This window comes from Hevea brasiliensis, chromosome 9, assembly GCF_030052815.1.
Source record: "Hevea brasiliensis isolate MT/VB/25A 57/8 chromosome 9, ASM3005281v1, whole genome shotgun sequence".
NCBI classification, from domain to species: domain Eukaryota; kingdom Viridiplantae; phylum Streptophyta; class Magnoliopsida; order Malpighiales; family Euphorbiaceae; genus Hevea; species Hevea brasiliensis.
Genome location: NC_079501.1, coordinates 30,719,954 through 30,741,814, shown reverse-complemented (window position 1 = coordinate 30,741,814; position 21,861 = coordinate 30,719,954). Strand labels below are relative to the sequence as shown.

Below are 21,861 nucleotides of genomic sequence, written 5' to 3'. Positions count from 1 at the left end.
TCATTCAAGGTTATTCAAATTAGTTTGTTTAGATTTATATAATATTTATTTAATATTATATTAGCACATATTAAAAAATATCACAATTTGAAAACTTTTGAAATATAAAATAAATATAATTTTTAGTCATATTCATTATGTCTTATGTGTACTATCTATAAAAAAATATGTATATATGTAAGATGTTATATATATGGTAGAATACTGCAGAAGTTTTGAGAATTGTTCTGAAAAATATTGAAAACAGCTTTTCGTCCTTTTTCTTTCTTTGCAAAGATGAGAATTTTCGGGCAGAAGAGTCGCTCTGGGTTCTCAGGCTGGACCGCAGCAGAAGAGGTCACGCAAGGAATTGATGGATCTGATTTCACTGCCATTATTACAGGTCAGGCGATCTTACATTTGTGTTTATGAGCTGGGTTTCCTTTTACTTTGCTAGTCATTTTAATTATCCACATATATCCAAATGGATTTTATCATATGATAGGAGCATCAAGTGGCATTGGAGCAGAGACATGTCGGGTTCTGGCGTTGCGAAGGGTCCATGTGATTATGGCTGTGAGGAACACAGATGCTGGTAGGGCTGTAAAAGAGGCCATACTTAAAGATATCCCAACAGCTAAGATTGATGTTATGGAATTAGAGCTCACCTCCATGGACTCTGTCAGGAAATTTGCTTCAGAATACATCTCCTTGGACCTTCCCTTGAATATTCTCATGTAAGTAATTAAGCTAATTGGAAAGCTAAATTATCTTACACAAGGGTACTCAATCTCGAAACTTTTCGAACCCTTATACCTTAATTTAGTGATAAAAGAAGACGAATTAAGTTACTCTTGATTTATAAATTTTAACTAAAATTAAAATTTAATTGATCAATTGACAACATCACACTTGAATCTTATATTTATGAATACGTAATACACTTAAAATTTATTTTACAAAATTCATACAAGGAAACTCGTTATCTCCCTTTTATTAAATTTTAATTTTTATGAAAATTTTTTTAAAATTTAAAAGTTTGATAACTGATAAAATTGAAATGCTTGGATTTTTTTTTTTTTTTTTTTTTTATGAAAAAGGCTAAGTAAATTAAAAGCAAATTGAATTTTACTTGCTAAATTACAATAATTTTCTTTCTTTTCCTGTTGTTAGTAATAATGCAGGAGTTTTTTCATTGACATCCATTCCTTCCAGACACAATATAGAACTTCACTTTGCAACCAACCATCTAGGTATGTTGGTTTTTGCGTTTCAAGATTAATTTTTATAGCTGCATATTAGTTATATATAATTAAAATAATTATTTTTTAAATTATATATCCAAGTTTTCACAAGTTAAACTGTGTAATTATTTATTATATATATGAAAATTAAAGTTCAAATTAAAATGAATGAATGAATGACTATGAATATAAAATTAAGTTTTATATATAATTGTTGCTGTTTAATTTGCAGGTCATTTTCTTTTGACTAATCTTCTATTGGAGACCATGAAAAATACAGTGCGAAAAAGTCACAAAGAAGGAAGGATCATCAACGTAGCATCACTTGCTCATCGTTATCCTAAAACTATTCGTTTTGATGAAATCAATATTACATCAAGGTATAAATTTGGTTAAATATGCAATTGTTTTTTTCTTTTTCAATTTATTCATATTTAAACTCAAAAATTTAAAGCCTGATAGTGCCGAAGATGACCCAACACAATTAAATTAAAGTTTATTGGTAAATATATAATTATTAAGTTGATCATAATTTTCAGTTACATCAACCTGATGGCTTATCCGCGATCCAAGCTAGCTAATGTATTGCATGCCAATGAGCTCGCAAGACGATTGAAGGTGAGTAACGTATTCATGTTATAAAATTAAAAGTTAATTAATTATCTATGGCAATTAATAGAAATAATTTTTCTCAGGAAGAAGGAGTCAACATAACTGCTAATTCACTCCATCCTGGAATCATTTATACTAATATTTTCCGCAATGACGGTTTTTTTAGAGGTAAAAATTTTGCTTCGTCATTTTAATATAATATTAGAATTTATAACGTGACTCTTACCTTTTGTATTATTGTTGACCTACATTAGTTTAAGCCAAATATAAGATTTAGACAAACCTCATCTCTTTGATCTCTTTGGAATGACGTTAAGTCTAATATATTTTCTTAACATGGTATCAGAGTATATTTTACTTCAATATTGAAACATTTGTAGATGTTTATATATGCAAGCTTTATACTCCAGATGTTCATTCTTGAGTGTGAGTGAGAGTGTGTTGTCCCACACTAATTTGAGATAAGAAATTTATATTAAATATAAGACTTGTCAAACCTCCTATCTTAAAATAGCATTTGGGATAGAGTTAGATGCAATCCATTTTTTTAACATATACTATAAGACAAATAATTTATTATTAGATTAATAATTTAATATTAAAATGTGCAATTATCAAAAGAAAATTTTACCTAAATTTATATTTATTGTGGATCTATGATGTAGATGAACGAGATTTAGATAAGAATTTTTCATAATTATATGCATTGCATTAAGCATTTTGCATGTGAAAAATTAATTTTCTATTTCACAGCAATTTTGTTTCCTACTGTTTGCATGCAGTTCTTTTTAGGATGGCCAGTAAATTTCTACTGAAAAATGTTCAGCAGGTATGCGGCTTGAATTTTTAAACTTTAATTTACATGGAAATAAACTTTAGTTGTTTATATAAATATTAATATGTTTGGAGATGGTTGCAGGGAGCAGCAACCACATGTTATTTGGCGTTGCACCCACAAGTTGAGGGTGTGAGTGGAGAGTATTTTGCAGATTGTGGCATCGCAAAACTAGCTTCTCAAGCTAAAGATCCAGAATTGGCTAAAAAGTTGTGGGATTATAGCCTGAGCTTGACTACCAAAATTTAAGCACGTAGTTAAAGGCTTTGCTTCGCTAATATCAAAAGAAAGATCAAGTTTTATTGAGGGATGGGCAATGGCGGAGCTAGATAATAATATTTGAGGGGTCAGATAATTTATAAAATAATGTATTACATATGATTAATAAATTTTAATATAATTGTATTAGAGTTATCTATAAAATTGTAAACTTTTGAGTTTAAGACTCTATTTGGTTTAATTTTATGGTAAAATTTATTTTATTTGTAAATAAATTCTATAATAGAATTTATTTATAAATAAAATTCTTTATTTGATATAATTTATATTAAATATGAAATTCATTTTAAATGAAATAAATTTTGTGTTTGAAATAAATAAAATAAAATAAAATAAAATGATATATAATAAAATGATAATTTTATAACTTGAAATATATATGATTTTAAATTTGAAAATTATTTATAAATTCTACCAATTTTAATAGAATTTGATTAAGTTATAATAAATTTTATGAAATTAATTATTAAGAATTTCAAATAAATTTTTATTTAAATCAAATAATAAAATTTAAATTTATAAATGAATTCCACGAAATTTATGAAATTCATTTATACCAAACACTAAGTATTAAGAGTTAGTTGTAAAAAAAAAAAAATTATACATACATGTATAATTAAATATAAAATATATTTCATTGAAGTTATTGTATTTAAAAATAATGATGAATCACTAAAATATTAATTAAGTCTATTTTTTAATGTTTGCTAAAAAAAAAAAGTAAGGCATGCTTAACATAAAAAAATTGAGATATTCTTTATTTTAAATTGAGTGATTGGTAAATAAAATAGAAAATTTTAAATTAATATAAAATAATACAAATTATTTAACTTTAATTTATAATTATTAAATATTGAAAAAAAAAAATTTTACCTTATGCTCATGGGAAGCATTGGGTTGGGTGGCCATGGCCCCTCTAGTCCCCACATGGCACCGTGAGAGGGGATTGTATTTTAGAAAGCCTCAAATATTAAATTGTAATGAAAAAATTGTTATATTATGCATGGAACTTTTATAATATTTATATGGTAAAAAACCTAAAATATAAAATATAGGGATGAGCAAAGTGTTGACTTTGCCGCCCATGCGGAGAAAGGACAATCAAGTGGTGAATAAAAAAAATTTTAAAAATAATGAAAATGAAATATAGAAAAAGAAAGATTTGAAAAGAGGGGAGAAATCTAGTGATATAGGATTTTTTTTATTTATATTCATTTTATAATATTAATTAAATTTAATATGTAATTATTTTATTATAAATTTAAAATGCCAAGTATAAATGAAATTCACCTATTTTGTATATATATCTTACTAATACACGTTATTCATTTTTTTTTAATATTTTTTTATATAATCATCTTTCGTGTGAAACATAATATATGAAATTAATTTTTATCAAGTTGTATGTAGAGTTTTTTTTATATATATTTTTGTCTTTTAATTTTATAATATTTTTATTTTATTTAAAATATATTTATTTTCAATAGCTAAATAAATTTAATAATTCATATTATTATAACTACCTTTTTTATTTCATTATTTTCACTTTCCCACTTATTATAATAATAATAATAATAATAATAATAATAATAATAATAATAATAATAATAAGTTTTGTTATAAAAATTTAAATTAATTTTATTTAATGATATAGTTAAGGATTTTTTTTTTATTTTTAAATAGAAATTTGAGTTTCAAGCATAATTATTTTAGCTACTTCTTTCAAAATGAATTTAATTTGAAAAGATATTCATATTTGATTTCACAAATAACAGGATTTTTAAGATAATGCGTAAGAATAAAACGTTAAAAATTATTAAAATAGATGATAGTAATAATATGTTTTGTTATAAAAAATTAAATTATTTTTATTTAATAATATAGATAAAGTTTTTTTTTTTAAATAGAAATTTGAGTTCTAATAAAATTTTTTGAGCAACTTTTTTTCTAAATAATTTAATTTCAAAAGATTTTTTTAGGGAAAGTAGGAACAATATACTTTTTTGTTTTATAAATAATAAGATTGTTAAGATAATGGCTAAGAATAATATTAAAATTCTTTCACTAATTAAAATTGAATAATTTATAATTATATGTCTTTTAGAAAATAAAAATTATAATTAGGATATATATTTTTGTAAAACGTATTAAGATATAAGAAGTTTTTTTAATATTATTAACGTTTTATTTAAATTAAGATTTATTATTTTATAGTTTTATTACATATAGTTCTTTTAAATATTCTTATTAGTGTTTTTTAATATGCGTTGTATATTATTTATACTCGTTATACTTATTTGTAATTTAATTTTTTATATAAATTTTTCTATTAATTTTCTTTTATGATATGGTATTATTATAATATATTAATCATAATTTTTCATCTATATTTTATATAAAATGCTAATTGTAATATCTTGTATAATAATAACTCCTATCAATAATAATTTCATATTAATTTTTAAATTTTAACTTTTTTCTTAAGTTTTAAATTTTTTTTCCCTTTTATACTTTTACAATTGTCAAGTATACATAGACAATTTATTTTTTTATTTAATACAGTAGATGATATAAACTCTATTATAATTATTCAAAATTTTTACAAGGTAATAAAATTCATTAAAATTATATGAAATAGATTAAGCTAAATGCAGTATGGTAAGAATAAAAGTAATTAGTAATTAAACTGAATTAACAATCAATAATGATAAAAGGTGATTCTAGAGTTACGGGGTTCATATTTAAGCTATTTTGAGATTTTGATTGGTTAACCTAACATATGAAAATCATGTATTTCAATGAGATTAATTCTCATATATTTTGAAAACCCTTTCGAGTGAGACAAAGAGTGCCTTAATTAATTTAATCCTACTTTTGTGGAGTTTAAATTAATAAAGACCCTTTAGGTTCTTTAATCAATCTCTTAATCCTCTTAATCCTCATTCTATTTCTAGATCTAAGTTAATTATATCCAATTTTTTGATTATCTATTATAAGATTTTCTCCTTTCGGTACTTCAACCAGGGATTTAGAATATAACTTAATGGGATTTTACACTAAGTATGTGATTGGGCACACAAAAAATGGATAAAACTTTATAATAATTATAAAATCTAAACTAATAAGCTCAAATCAATAAAATATTTTAAATATTACATACCCAACTCTAGAATCTTAAAACAACTACTCACTGCTCATGTTTAATGCAAATACTCTAGCAAAAGAAGAAGTATAAGATGAAAAGAAAGCTAAAACTAAGAAAACCTGATGAAAGAAGCTCAGAAATGGTAGAGATGAAGAAGAATCAAAGTTGCGAGATTAGCGGCTCCTTTTTCTCCTTCCTTCCAAATCTTTCTCCCTTTTAGCAAGAAATGAGGTAATAATGCTTTTATATCCTCTGACATAAACCCTAAAATGGACTAAAAATTGTGTGTGGCGAGGTCATATATGTGTAACAAAATTTTTGCCTCTTCAACTAATTAATGAGAGAATGCATGGTTGGAACTGTGCCCATGCAGCATCTTATGTATTTTGGTATGCTTTAGAGAATTTCTGTGAAGGTGCATAAGCAAATGCATAGGCTATGGAAAATGTTATGCACATTTCGGCAAGCTTAGGAGATCTTCCAGTTAGCTGCATAGGCTATTATATAACCTATGCATGAAGCCATGCAGGTTTTGGTAGGTTTAAGTTCATCCTCCGTGAAGGTGCATAAGCTATGCAAGAAGCTATACATATTTTGGCAGACTTGCAATATTTCTCTGGTTTCTTGTATAAGATGGTGCATAGCCTACGCACTATTCAATGCACTTTTTGGCAACTTAAGAATTTCTTTTATTTTCTAGACACACACTGCATAAGCTATGCTGCTCCTTATGCAACTTTCGACAGCCTTTAAAATCTTTAATTTTAGGCTTCATTTTTGATACTTTTGGATCTAGAAGTCATTTCTCATGTGCACAATTACCTTTTAGTCCCTCAAACACACCAATTTATTTACAAAACAAAAACAAAATTATAAATTAATCTAAAAATTAACAATTATGAAAAATTAACTAAATAACTAATAAAATTAATTAAAAATGACTACCAAACAAATAAAATGACTGCAAAATTCAACCTAAATGATCATATAAAATGCATGTATCAAATACTCTCAAACTCGAATATTTGCTTGTCCTCAAGTAAACTTTAAAATATAATGCAACTTTGGGGTGCCTTGTCCATAGAGTTATGAAAATCACCTACTAGAGCAACCTAACTTATCTCTAGTCATACCAATAATCCATAACCCATCCTTTAAAATGCAAAAAATTTAATGTCCACCCTAGCTTTCATCACTTAGCCATCAAGTCAATTGTCATTCAAAATTCCCAAATCAATCAACCAAAAGAGAAAGTCATGCTCAAAAAGAACTCTAAAACTATAGATAGCCAAATTACCACTATATGGAGAGATGGAATTTGAGGAATATATGAACGAGTTTCCAAACCCATAGGCAAACTTTTTACTCCTATCTCCACTAATATAACAAGTACAATTTAGAGATCAAAGGTCTTTTTAGGGATATAATGGTGCTATGGGGTTTAAAATAAGGCTAACAAGAAAAGGATAGATGGGATTCAAAGCATAAGAAATGTTTGATCCTTGAAGAAATTAGGTACTTCTTTTTTTTTTTGGATAATAAATATATAATAAAAAGGAAAAAAAGAAACACATACTAAAAAAAATAATTAAGTGCTAGCATATTTTACAAAGTATACAAAATTAAGGGATTACTTTCATACTTTAAATTTGTATCTTGTATTTTCTTTTACTAACTGTCCTTAAAAATACCACCCCCAAACTCATTTTCTTTAATATTTGGCTCAGAAAATGATAGAGATGAAGAAGAATCAAAGCTGCGAGATTGGTGGCTCCTTTTTCTCCTTCCTTCCAAATCTTTCTCGCTTTTAGCAAAAAATGAGGTAATAATGCTTTTATATCCTCTGACAGAAACCCTAAAATGGACTAAAAATAGTGTGTGGTAAGGTCATACATGTGTGACAAAATTTTTGCCTCTTCAACCAATTAATGAGAGAATGCATGGCCGGAACTATGCCCATACAATGTCTTATGCAGAGTCAGGATTAGAGAAAATAAGAGGAAATAGGTTTGCATGTGTTTTGGTAAGCTTCAGAGAATTTCCATAAAGATACATAAGCAATTGCATAGGCTATGCACATTTCGGCAAGCTTGGGAGATCTTTCGATCAGCTGCATAGGCTATTGCATAACCTTTGCATGAGGCCATGTAGGTTTCAGCAGGTTTGAGTTCATCCTCTGTGAAGATGCATAGGCTATGTAGGAAACTATGCACATTTTGGCAGACTTACAATATTTCTCCGGTCTCTTGCATGAGATAGTTCATAGCACTACGCTATGCAATTTTTGGCAGCTCAAGAATTTCTTTAATTTTCTGGACACACGCTGTATAGGCTATGAAGCTCCTTATGCAACTTTTAGTAGCCTTCAAAATCTTCAATTTTAGGCTTTATTTTTAGCACTTTTAGATTTGGAAATCATTCCTCACGTGCACAATTACCTTTTAGTTCCTCAAACACACCATTTTATCTATAAAACAAAAATAAAATTATAAATTAATCCAAAAATTGATAATTATAAAAAATTAACTAAATAACTAATAAAATTAACTACAAATGACTACCAAACGAATAAAATAACTATAAAATTCAACCTAAATGATCATAGAAAATGCATGCATCAATCTGTTGATTGAGTCACACTATTCACTTTATTCCTAACATCTTTTGCAATTCTTGAATAACTTACTCGTAGAGGCAATGAAAGCAAAAACAAGTTTCCAGAGGTTAGAAGGATGGATCTATCTATCTCCAATGACCTGCCATTTGGCTTAGACTAAAAAACAACAAACGAGGTGGCAGTATATGATATTTTTTGGCATATGTTATAAGCGAGTCATATCTATATCAATCTATATATATTTATCTATCTATATCTATATATCTATATTAAAGCGAAAGTAACCTACTCTTTGTTTAGCATTTATTTTTTTTTATTTTTACAAATTTTTAATTTTTTTTTTAATTTTCTTCCATTTGTCTTCATTTTGATTAAAGCAATTGAGATTTTTAAAATTCAAAAATTAATTTTTATATATAATTAATTATGACATTGGAAATATAATTATCTTAATTATTATATTCATTGTATATGACTTTTTTCATTTTGTGATTTTTAATATTTAAAAATTTATCCAATTTTATTGTATTTTAAAAATTTTTCTCTTATTTTTCTTTTATTTTTCTTCATTTTTAATTAAGTTTCTTAAATTTGAAATTATTATTTATATATAATTAATTATGACATTGAAAATCTAACTATTTTAATTATTATATTCATTATTTTCATTGTATATGATTTTTTTATTAATTTTTTAATTTCATTATTTAAAGTTTCATCCAATTTTATATTATATAAAAACGATTCTACTAAATGATTTTGATAAAAAATAAAAATTCTTAGAATATAAAGAGTAATACCATTAAAAAAAAAACTATTTTGTTTATGTAAAAAATATTTTCCAAAGTCAATAATAACTAATAATAAATAATAATTTTTTAAAATGTTTTTTACAAAATCTATGTTTCTTATTTAATCAAAGTATCTGTATCTTAATATGTATAATTTTACTTCACATTCAACATTAACAATATAAACCTTCATTAAATATAAGATAAAATAATTGCTCATCAAAATAACTATTAAATAATTTATTAATTTTTGTTTATCCGTGCATAGTACGGAAGTTCGACTAATTAGATTATAAGAGCTAATTTTAAACTTATATATTTATTAAATAAGTTTAGAGTTTATAAATTGTGCTTATAAGAAAAAAAAAAGTTAAAGGACAACAGTTTTTCATTTTAAAACTTATAAATCATTGTTCATAAATTAATTTGACCAAGTATTTTACTATATTATTCTTATTTAATTTTAAAATTTCACAATATATATATATTCTCATTGTAGTTATATTCATATTCACTTTAAAAAAAATTAAATTATTTTCATAATTTAAATAGATTAAACTCAACTCAACTCAACTAAGTCTTTATTCCAAAAATTTGGGGTCGGCTATATGGATTCACTTTCTCCACTCTAAACGATTTTGGGTTAAATCCTCAGAAATGTGTAATACTTCTAGGTCATGTTGTACTACTCTCCTCCAAGTCAATTTAGATCTACCCTTTTTTTTCTTTCTATCCTCTAACTTAATGTGCTCTACTTGTCTAACTGGAGCCTCTGTATGTCTACGCTTCACCTGACCAAACCACCTTAATCTCCCTTCTCTCAACTTATCCTCAATTGGCACCACTCCTACCTTTTCTCTAATACTCTTATTATGAACTTTATCTAGTCTAGTATGGCCACTCATCCACCTTAACATTCTCATCTCCGCAACTCTTATCTTAGACGCATACGATTTCTTTAGTGCCCAATACTCACTATCATATAACATAGCCGGTCGTATAGCTGTACGATAAAATTTTCCTTTCAACTTATTGAGAATCTTGCGATCACATAAAACTCCCGTGACACGTCTCCACTTCAACAATCCGGCTTTAATCCTATGACTAACATCCTCCTCACATCCCCCATCTACTTGAAGGACTGAGTCGAGATATTTAAAGTGATTACTTTGGGACAGTATCACTCTATCGAAACTAACTCATTCCCTATCACCAGTTTGGCCTTCACTGAATAGATTATTTACATTATTTTTAATGAATTTAAAAATTAATTTTTATTAATTTTAATAAAATATTTATTTATAAAATATTTATTTTATTTAATTTAAAATTAAATTATATTGTAATATGATTGAAATATATTTTGATAGTATTATAATAAAAAATTGAGCTGATATAATTTATTATTTAAAGAAATAATTTATTATTTTTTTAATCATTTTGATAATAAATGTGTTTATAAATTGCTTTACATTAAATAAATTAATGACTTATTATTCGTTTATACGTAATTTAACTAAATATATAACTGTTTAAATTTTAAATACTAAATTTAAATTAGCTTATAAATACATAATATACAATGCTTATAAATTGATTTTCGCCGGCCACTGTAATGATTTACTGGTCTTTAGCAGATGAGCTTGTGGCTTGAGCCAGGGCAAGTGACCTACCTTTTTGGATTTGTTTTCTTTGGTTTTGAGGGCTCTGAAAAGGTCATATGAGCCTAATAGTGGGGATTCTTTAATTTAGGCTTCATTTATTTTATAAAAAATAAATTTTCTATAGAAAATATTTTTTATAAAAATTATTTTGTAAAAAAAATATATATTTTTTAAATATTATTTATTTTTTAATTAAAATATTAAACTAATAATATATATATATTTATGTCATATATATATAATTAATTTTACATTTTAATAAAAATGATATTAAAAAAAAAATGACTTAATTTTTTTTTAATTAAAAAAATATTTTCTATTCACTTGTTTTTTTAGTACCCAAAATACTAGAAAATATGAAAAATATTTTCCTTGAAACAAATGAAACCTTAGCATTAAAATAGCATTCATCATTATAACATTTAAAAAATACATGTTACTCATTGTTTGCATCAAAAGTAATTTATTCTAACTTATTAATTATTTTTAGGTGTCTAATTAATTAAATTAAGTTTTTATAAAATTAATTTAATTAATTTTATTAGATTAATTTAATTATGAAGCTTGAAATAAATGTTTATTATGGGGTAGTTATTAGATATTTAATTATTGAAAGTTACAAAGAGTTAGTTGTTGGTGGAAAGTTATGAGAGTTATTGTTACATTGTTTTAAATACTTTTAAGGTCAGCCAGATGCTGCTATAAATAACATTTGTTGTTTTATAGGAAAAGTCTCTATCAACCCACCCAATCAACCAACTAATCAATGAACTTGATCAAGATACAACAATTGGAAGACTCTAGCAGTTCAGTTAATCCAGTCCTTCAGCAGTCATTTTCAATTTTTGTCTATTTTAATTTTTATTGTTATTTATTTTTAATCAGGCAATATAATTTAAATTTTAATTTTAATTCTAATGAGACAAACTCTTTTTTTTTTAATTACTTTACAATTAAAGGTGAAATGACATTCAACATTCTAAAAGTTAAAAGTACATCCAAATTGATTCAGTGTCTGCCACACTCACAAATTTCAAATTAAACACTCATTTTTTAATTAAAATTTTTAATTAAATATAAAACACTTATATTACATAATAATCACTCATTTTGATGCCGTTATTTTCAAATTTAGCAAAATGGTTAATTTTAGTACACCTGAAATTGAAATTGAGAAGTTATTAAAAAAAAATCTTATTTTAAATATTAAAAAGTTATTTAAATATTTTAAAATTTAAAATAATTTAAATATAATTTTAAATTAATTTTTAATATCTTTTCACTAACATATTTAATAAATTGCATCCACAAATTAAGAAGGTAAGCTATTTTATGGACTGTTGGTTGGATGTCTAAATAGCCAACTCTAAATTTTTTGAATAAAGGCTTAGCTGAGTTGAATTGAGTTGGATGTCTAAATATTCCAGAGGATTCTTCTGGTAATAAATACAGAGGATAATACATTAGATTTCTTCAATTTGATGCTGGCATGAAGTAAATACAATAATATCAGCAGGACGGCTCACAGATAGTTTCGTTTTCGAGCTGCCATAAATTGATATTAAAAAATAAAAAGAAAAAGCCAGGCACATTATCTTTGGACAAAATCTAGACTCCGACTTGGTTCACAACTTTCTGTACATGTTTTTAACTCCAAGCATGCTTCCAAAAAATATTGACAGGAAATGGCAAGGCAACAAAGTCCAGAAACGCTTATAACTCCTGTGTTTCAAGTGTAATAAGATATAAATACAGTAGATGATGAATGCTGCCATCTCCTCCTGTTTAACCAATCATCATTCTCATGTGAGCTTGTGTGTCGACCAGAGTCATTACAGCTGGACACGAAAATCATATAGATGTCACAAGAACAAAACAAAAATGAAGGAAAAATTTAAACCTCAAAAATCATTATGAGAAAACAATTATTTATTGCTAGCATTTGAACAAAATAATAATACCACCATGCTTATTTCAATTGTATGAAAGATTATTGGTAATAGGGGTCCTTTTATAGTGATTGCTCCCAAGGGCTATGCCAATCTGTCCTCATTGCAACATGCAAAATGAGAGACAACTCACAGAACGTATTTTTCTGTTCAAGAAACACTTTGTGATTTCAGCTAAAATATAGTGTCTATACTAAAATTCTTGACATAAATTAAAAGTAGACTTGCAGATTTGCTAAAATATGTTGCACAAACTTCAATAGACACATATTTGAGAAGAGGAGCATAGGAGTGTTTGCATTTATATATATATATATATATATACACACACACACACACACACACACACACACACACACACACACATGGGGAAAAGGAAAGAGGAGAGACCTCAATCCTGCACCTGTATTTGAGCCTCTAGATTGAAGGATACTTGGATAGTGACACCTTCTTGTTCAAAGCCTGCAACATTTCTTGCATGCGCAATGCCCTAATTGAAGACCCAAATTTGCAATCAACAGTCAAGTCAATGAAGATCATGAATGACAAAACAGATTAGGCAGACAAAGAAAAAGAAATCACTAAAAAATCCACACAAATGCATCTCAAAGGAAAAGGATATTGTATAGCACTGAGCTCTAACTAGCATAGCTGGTTAAATATATAAATACTTTTATCGGTTGGGTGGGATGGAGAGATGAAATAGGTGACGAGGTGCCTGTACACTTGAATTCAAAGATGAAAATAACCTCTTCCCACAAAGTACATTCACAGGAACAAGGTTGCATTTCAATGCCTATTGCCTACAAGTTTGAATTGACTATCGTAAACCGCCATGACCATATTAGCAAGCAACACATGGTCCATTTCAGTAAATCAGGATCACATGATGTAAATAGCAAAGATCATAAGAAATTGTGATACTGAATTTCGATTACTAAGTCATCAAAGATTATAATACAATGCTTCTCAAATTGCAAAGAAATTTTCATAAGGGCAGAATTCACCGTTGAATGTAAGCAAAAGTGATTAGTAAATATGCAATTTTAAGTTGATAATAGCAACAAACATTAAAGTCATGAAAAGCAGCATAAACATTTGGAAGAAAATTCCTAATACCATTAATCTTCCAGCATTCGTAACTGCAAGTGTTGCTTCAGTGGGCTCTGCAGTCAAAATTGGTTTCTCCAATGGAGCAGCATTTTTCACAAAAGGGTGCTCCAACAGTTGAGCAGCTGTAGGGTGATGTCATGAGTTTCGTTGCAAGCACTGCCTCACAAAGTCCTTCCCATCATCTGACATATGATCAGGAATTGCAGGAAGCTACTTGCTGTTTCCAATCTTAAACATAGCAGCAAACTTTCAAGAAGCCAATGAAGCAAAATATGGGATAAGAAACAGGTTGAACAATCCACATTTCAGGATTTAAATGCTTTCACCAGGAGACATTCATAAGTAACTCCATTCATATTGTAAACTATCTCTCTATCTGATAAAACTTATTTGAATTTTTAACTTAAATTTAACTAACCCCTTCATACTGGCTCCATGGTGGTTTTGTTGTTGCCATCTTCAACACCTTACACCCAAGGCTTCATCTATCAACAGCAAGAGTACAACCATTTGAATTCCTTATCACCTGAAAAAAATTAATGCATTGAAAAGCAACTATGTGAAATCATCACAAAGAAAAGAGGAATTGGAGCATGTAGGAACAGAATACCAACCTCAGGTGCCATCCAGTAATGGCTTCCCTTGAATGATAGTGGACAAGACAGCCCAGTAATCTGAGATTAGTTTAGCGAAAATGGGTTAGAAGTTAGAACGCATAGCCTTGACCAAAGCATCTTCTCATTCTTGTTTCCTATCTAAACTAAACAACTAGCATCTACAGGCATTTCATTTCCTTACTGCATATACATAAATATCATATTTTTACAAAAATTTTAGATGCGTATTCTTTCACGGTTTGCCATCCCTAAATTGGCCAGTTTGACTCGGCCACTGGGGTCTACAAGTATATTAGCTCCTTTTATGTCTCTGGATATGATAAAAGCTAGACATAAGCGCGGTCATGCTCCAATATTTGATAAACTATGGTTCTAATATTCCCAACAACATGAAATAGCTATAAAAATCTCACCTGTGGACAGTGTTTTAGGCCTGCAGGTAAGCAAGCCCAGACAAGATTTGTTGAGTGTAATTACGAATGGCCATTTCACCAAACTGTCCAAACTCCTGAAGAAGTTTATAGATGGAAACACCAGAAACCATAGTTATTAAAGGCGCGCCTCAGCTCCAGGGTCACTAGATTCCAGTCTTAGCGCCTCTGCAAGAGAAAGGCGGGCAACATTCACCAGGCACTCGCCTTATGCGCTTAGGCGTGTGCCTTGTTCCAGGCGCAAGACTAGAAAGGCGTTTCTTTTTTATTTCTACATTCAGCAAGTACTTCTTGACAAAAATCACTACCACCCAACTCAAAATTTATTGTTCTAGAAGTTTTCAAAATTAGTATCGTTGATGATAACTAGTCACCAAAATCTCATCAAACTAACATACTCAGGATTACAAACCTCTCGTATCTTCATTTTTAACACTACCACTCATTATATTTTTCAAAAAAAAAAGTTAATACTCCTTTTGTTCTTAAAGGTGAGGGAAATGATGAAAATATTGATTTTGAAGATGAATATTAAGAGGATAAAGGTGTAGAAAAAGATGAAGAAGATATAGTTACTTTATAATTTCTTAACTTTAGTTATAAAATATTAAAAGACTATTAAAGTTTTAATAATTTAGTACTTGAATGCTTATTTGTTATTATTATTTTAGTTTTATGTTATTTGAAATTTGATAGAATATTCTTTTTTTTTTTTTGGGATAAAGGCTTATTTGAGTTGAGTTGAGTATTCTTTTTTTTTTTTTGCGCCTCATTTGCTCAGGCCTACGCCTTCACCTTAGGCCTTGTGCCTAGGCTCCAAGACCCCTTGGCGCCTTAGTGCGCCTTGAGCCTTTAATAACTATGCTCGAAACATACTCCAAGTATATATATAATTTATCATCCACCTGTTCATCAAATAAAAAATTGAGTTAACAAAACCTAAATGACTGATTGCTAATCAACTAGATTGGCATGGTGCAGTCATACACATTACTAAACACTAAATCTCATAGATTTTACAAAAGCAGATCCACTTTGAAATTGTTGCAACCTCTTAGCAGTCTCACATTCTTTTAATGCATTATGGTAAAAGAAATACTTATAAAATATATTAATCAGGAATTGCTTATTTATTTTCAAAAGGCAACAATCTTAAAGCAGACCGCATCAACCTCACACAAAAGTAATGTCCTTGAGATTGATAAAGTGCCTACCATTTCAAATCCATAATAATGTACTATATTAGGATGTCGTAAGCGGCTTAGCAGTGCAATTTCCTGCCAGATATTATCAATCATTAAGAAACATTCCTCAAAAAAATAGAGAAATAGAGATTCTGAATCTACATTCTAAATATTTCAAAAGAACATTGCTTTTAAACAATAAATTGCCCATGTATCTACTAAACCAAACTTACTTGTACGAGCTGTTTTGCACTTTCCTTTGATTTTGGATCATCAGCAAATAGAGTTACCTCCTTCATTGCACACATCTCACCACTCTCACTAAAGCCCAAATAACAAATTAAGATGAGACATGTATAACGCTAATGGGGGGAAACTGTGCACGAAAAAATTTGTTAACTTTCATGGGATGTAAAATAAGGACACACAATAACAACAAAATTATCAACAAATTTCTCATGCACATTCCCCTCAAACCCCAACACAACCCCCCCCCCCCCCCCCCTACCTGAATTGCAATACTATAAAATGCTATAGTCACTCTCAAATTCTTGGATTTGCACATTTTTAAAATTAAAAAAACCTGCATGTTAATTAGGCTAAACCTCTGGAGTGTTCTTGTTATTTTCCCTACTAAATAGAATATGCAATTTCAGTCTCACGTGTTGCTCAACAACAATACAAGGTCATGGGAAAGTAAAACAAGAAATTATAAGATCACAGGTGAAAAATATCTTATGATAATTCTATGCTCTGTCTCAACCGTATTGAAATATTTAGCATATAACTGTTGGAACTCACCAGTTAAACCGTAGATAGACGTGTCCAAATGTGCCTCTTCCTGGCAGACGGCCCTTCTTCCAGCGTGAACCAGGACTTGCTGGATTTTCTGCCTTATTAGGACTTCGTGGCACTGAAGGAGATGTAGCAGTTGAATATGCAGGTGAAAAGGGACGGGTATTAGATATTGTTATTGGTGGCAGGGAAAACTGGTGGCTTTGTTGCTTCCCATCATCAGGCTGGCTTGTAGGTGACTCCGTGTTAGTGCCTCCAGCTCAGGGATGCAGAGGGGTGACAGCACCACTTTGTATGCTGGAGCTGGGACGAGGACTGGTCATTCTGGGGCTAGGTACAGGAGAACATTCACGGCTACATCTACTGCTTGGCCAAAATAATTGTCCTCACATATCACCACCTATTGAGTTATGCCCAGAATTATGACCAGAACCTGGACTTGAGCAATGCCCAGATCCTAGTCCTACCCAGAAACCACAACTAATAACGTGCTCAGGACCAAATATTCTAATCATAGTTACCAGACTCTCCTAACCACCTGGGTTCCGCCATCCAGATCTCGCGTTCCAAATTGCGCAACATTTGTGTCTCAAATCGCTTGGGAACGCATCCTGAGTTTTTAAATCAAACAATCCCATTTCACCATGCTCAATATAATCAAAATGATACAATCAAAATGAAGAAGAAGATTCTATTCATTTCTTCTTATTTTTTCTTCTTTTTCTTTTTAATAAAATAAGGTCCTGGTGTGTTAGTGCACAAAGAAGAAAAAAAGAGAGAGAAGTAAGAATAAAAAACAATAAGCAGCAATATCAGCAAAGTCTTAAGAAATGAAGAAGGAAAAACTTTTTAAAAAGGCCTCATATCTCTCATTCTCTCTCTGTATTACTATTTTAATCTTCGTTGGCTTAAGTGATAGTAAATATGAGTTGCTGGTTTCACATGCTATTAAGTCTAATAAGGCATATTAAGTAATTATAACGTGTTATACATGCCATTGCGCTCTAAATTATAAGGCTCATTAAATGTTAATTAAAAGTTTATTCTATTTAAAATATTATTATTTTTTAAAATATAATTGATAAACAAATTTAATAGTATATTATAAAAAAAATTAGATTTTTGAAAATTTCTTTTACAAATATTAATCTAGTAAAATATATACATCATACAAAATTTAAAAATTATGAAAAAAAGAAATTATTTTATTGGTTATTTTTATAATAGAGATTATACTAATTCATTGTAATTTATGTATTATGAATTGAATTGATATAATTCACGTAGTGGGTACTGAATTAACGTACCGATTGAGTATACGCCCTATATATCCTATATTTAGCTAAGTGTAAGAATTGCATACCTATACCTGTACTACCGTCCAAACCTTCTGCTTTCCAGGTAACTATGGTTCTAATTGGGCTTCTAGAAAGATTTGACCTTGAGCAGTCTGGAACACTGCAGAATGCACCTCGATAAGGCATCTGTGAATTTTGTACGTGAGTGCTTAAAAGAGCCCATCTTGGAGATGTGGAAGGAATATGATTATTGAGTGAAAAATCAGCAGGCTTCAGCACCTCTTTGGAGTTCTTTTGAATAACAATAGGGGATTGATCTTCAAATGCAGATACAGAAACTCGCCTTGATGGGCTGTTTGTAGCAGTTCTATTTCCATGTTCATAGTCAAATGTGAGAGGCATTAGGACACGTGAATCAGACGGGTAGTCACTATCAGTGGAGCTAACACTAGAAACAGAAGCAGTCGCAATATCACCTTCAATATAAGCATGGTCTAATCTATTAGAGACGCATCCGGGCCTTGGAAGGGGCAAATCCAAAGGCTCTGAGCCTCTTCCCAATCCTGGTCTTCTTGAAACACCGATTCCAGAACTACTACGCCCAACACCTGCATGGTGCACCCCAGGAAGTGGAAGTGGTTGAGCATGAGGCGTTTCTGCAAAACTTTGAGAGCGTGCTACTTCCATGGACGGTGATGGTGATCTTGATGGCACTCATGATCTGGATCCCCTTTCTGAAACATTATCACTACAATGTCTCCGAGATCCTCCTGGTCTACTATTGCTTTTCCCCTTTGAAGAAATCTTCAATTTTTGATGTATTGCATCAATGATACTTTCCTTTGCTTTCTTCTTGTCTTCTTTGGATGAAGTCTTTCCCCACCATGAAAGCATATTTATGTAAAAAAACAACAACTGCAAATTCTAACTTAAAATGCACTCCCCCACTTATAAGGAAGCTCTTAGATGTACTCTATATGCAGTACTCAAACAAGCTATGACTGCTTTGTCTGCAAATCTACATAAAAAGAGCCCATATGAATGCCCATAAATCTGTTTAGGAATGTCAACTTGAGTAAGAGCTGTCTCAAAGGGAAATATAAGCAATATGAACTTGTACAAGTGTTTCATTGTCAGGTTTCAACAGATGATTAGATTGTCACAATAAATGAACATCAACACAGGAATCTGGAACATACAACATAAATTCAGACGGAAATTAAAAGAGCTAAGGAACTCATCATAAGTATACACCTAAAGCATGGACAAGAATTATTTAGTTATTTGTGGTATCAAACTTTATGAGAAGCATGTGGGTTCGTTCAGAAAATTAGATAACCATACCTAGATTTGTTGGTCCTACCCATGTTGGCTGACCATAGAGTTAAAGCCTTGAGGCTTCTAGTAGAATAAATTAGAAGTTCTAGTCAGGCTATTTGCAGCTAGCATAGCAATTTTAAGCTTCATGCATCAACGTTTACAATTTCTATGAGTAGAATCTGCCTTGACATCAACTGTCGATGAATTGATCCCAAACCTGTTAATGAATTATACTCCAAGCTACCCACAAGCATCAACTCAAAATTATCATTTTCCTTTTCTTCTCTCTCTTTCTTTTTATTTTTTTTTATTTTTTTTTTTTTGGGGGCAAGTGGAAAGCATCAGCTTGACCTCTCAGTTCATCACTTATGTCTAATCCATAGTGGCAATAGGTCTGATTTCAAACCCGTATAGGCTATAGCTCACACTGCTTACACCAGGTCAATTTTTGCAACCCAAAACAGAATGCGAGAGACAATCAACATTACTTACGCTAGCATAAGAAACCTTTGATACCCAACAACCACTACCGGATTAGATCAACCCATCAATAACCTTTTACAGGATAATGCAGCATAACATCCAACCTCTAGAAACCAAAACATTGTGTATCAAACATCAACAACAGATCTACATACTGAACCATTTTCAACACAAAAGTCGGAACAAGTTAAAGAGCTCCAGTGTAAAAGCGTAAATGAAAAATCATACTCAAAATTGAAAACCATCTACAAATTGACTTCACACAAGTATATGAACACTGTTAACACCAAAATTCTCTTAAAATTGAAGATTTCATAGCCAAAAAGAGGGGATTTGGGGAGAAGAAAAAGAAGCTCAAAACAACAGAGCTAATAACCAAATCATTACTTACAGTTTTGCAGTGAATGTATAGCTCAAAATTGCGGCATCATTTCCTCCCAGATAACAAGAAGAGAAAGCTCAAAAGTCAAAAAGCAAAGGAAAAAAAAATTGATGAGAGATAAAGACGGAGGCCGTGTTCTTCTAGAGAGAGTGGGTCGTCTCAGCGTTGATTGTGATAAAATATTAACTATTGGAAAACGAGAACACCCCACCTAAGACGCACGATGTACGGTAATAACATCTGTTGCGTGAAATCATAACCGTTCGTTTGACATATGTCATGTATTGACTTTGATAAGGAAGAAGGAATAATTTCGTTAGTCAACGGATGTAAAAGAACAAAAAAATTATGGTGATTCTTGAAGCATGGGATCATGAATCGCTTCACGTTGGAAAGTCATTCTTTGCAAGTGATCAATGGAATTCAAAATGGGTCTCCTCCCCCACTCTTAATCTCTGGAATTATTCAAGACATTCAAAACATGGCGTTTGGTGTTTGTTTGTTCTCATGTCAATAGATGAGGAACATGCCAGCTCATTCTTTAACTAGAAAAACGCTGCAAGATATTTCCTTTATTTTCAATTATTTGGCTCAACATCACTTTGTTTCTTTTTTTATGCTCAAGCAGGGCCTCATCTATGAATCTGCCTTTGAAAAAAAAATTTCAACAATTAGATCGGCTCGCATCAAATCGAATCAAAATAGAATCAAAACTAAAACTAAAATCTTATAATTTTGTTTAGAAAATTCGGTTCCACACACCATAACTACTGGTTCTGATTTGAAAATCGAACCAAATTTGGCAATGGATGGGGCTATGGCATGGTTAGAATCAGACTAGTCAAACTTAGAATCAAAATTAAACCAAAATCAACTTGAATCAACTTGGCAAAAACCGAATTGAAATTATATCAGAATTGAACAGTTCAATTTTGAGTCAAAACTAGATTTGCTTTTAAAAAATGAAAAAAACAAAGTTGCAGCTTATTAAATTAGATCGAACCAAAATCAAATTGGGACTAAAATGGATTATGAGGACCATGTTGTTCAATTTGGATTCCCTTGAATTAATAAATAAAAATCACCATTTCTTACTAAGACCAACTTGAACCGATCCAGTGGC

The 21,861-nt window shown here is 29.6% G+C and overlaps 1 protein-coding gene and 1 pseudogene across 3 annotated transcripts; one reads left to right on the top strand and one right to left on the bottom strand.

Annotated features, from left to right (window-relative positions):
* The first annotated feature begins 276 nt into the window (after positions 1 to 276).
* LOC110636280 (short-chain dehydrogenase TIC 32, chloroplastic-like) lies at positions 277 to 3,008 on the top strand. Of its 3 annotated transcripts, none has more exons than XM_058154182.1 (8): positions 277 to 382; positions 485 to 716; positions 1,153 to 1,232; positions 1,456 to 1,603; positions 1,763 to 1,841; positions 1,919 to 2,003; positions 2,618 to 2,664; positions 2,755 to 3,008. In XM_058154182.1, the coding sequence occupies exons 1-8, from the start codon at positions 277 to 279 to the stop codon at positions 2,917 to 2,919; spliced, it is 942 nt and encodes a 313-aa protein (XP_058010165.1). In that variant the 3' UTR covers positions 2,920 to 3,008. The 3 variants fall into 3 exon arrangements, with proteins under 3 accessions (XP_058010165.1, XP_058010164.1, XP_058010166.1); XM_058154181.1 differs by having other exon boundaries at positions 1,919 to 2,019; positions 2,628 to 2,664; XM_058154183.1 differs by having other exon boundaries at positions 1,153 to 1,240; positions 1,488 to 1,603.
* Positions 3,009 to 12,555: 9,547 nt separating this feature from the next.
* LOC110636278 (mitogen-activated protein kinase kinase kinase YODA-like) lies at positions 12,556 to 21,861 on the bottom strand (annotated as a pseudogene).

What these genes read in the sequence shown, in the direction of transcription:
- LOC110636280 (XM_058154181.1), top strand. Translation starts at nt 277, where the DNA reads ATGAGAATTTTCGGGCAGAAGAGTCGCTCTGGGTTCTCAGGCTGGACC. An exon ending in TTTCACTGCCATTATTACAG is followed by an intron (nt 383 to 484) that starts GTCAGGCGATCT and finishes ATCATATGATAG; the next exon opens with GAGCATCAAGTGGCATTGGA. An exon ending in CTTCCCTTGAATATTCTCAT is followed by an intron (nt 717 to 1,152) that starts GTAAGTAATTAA and finishes TCCTGTTGTTAG; the next exon opens with TAATAATGCAGGAGTTTTTT.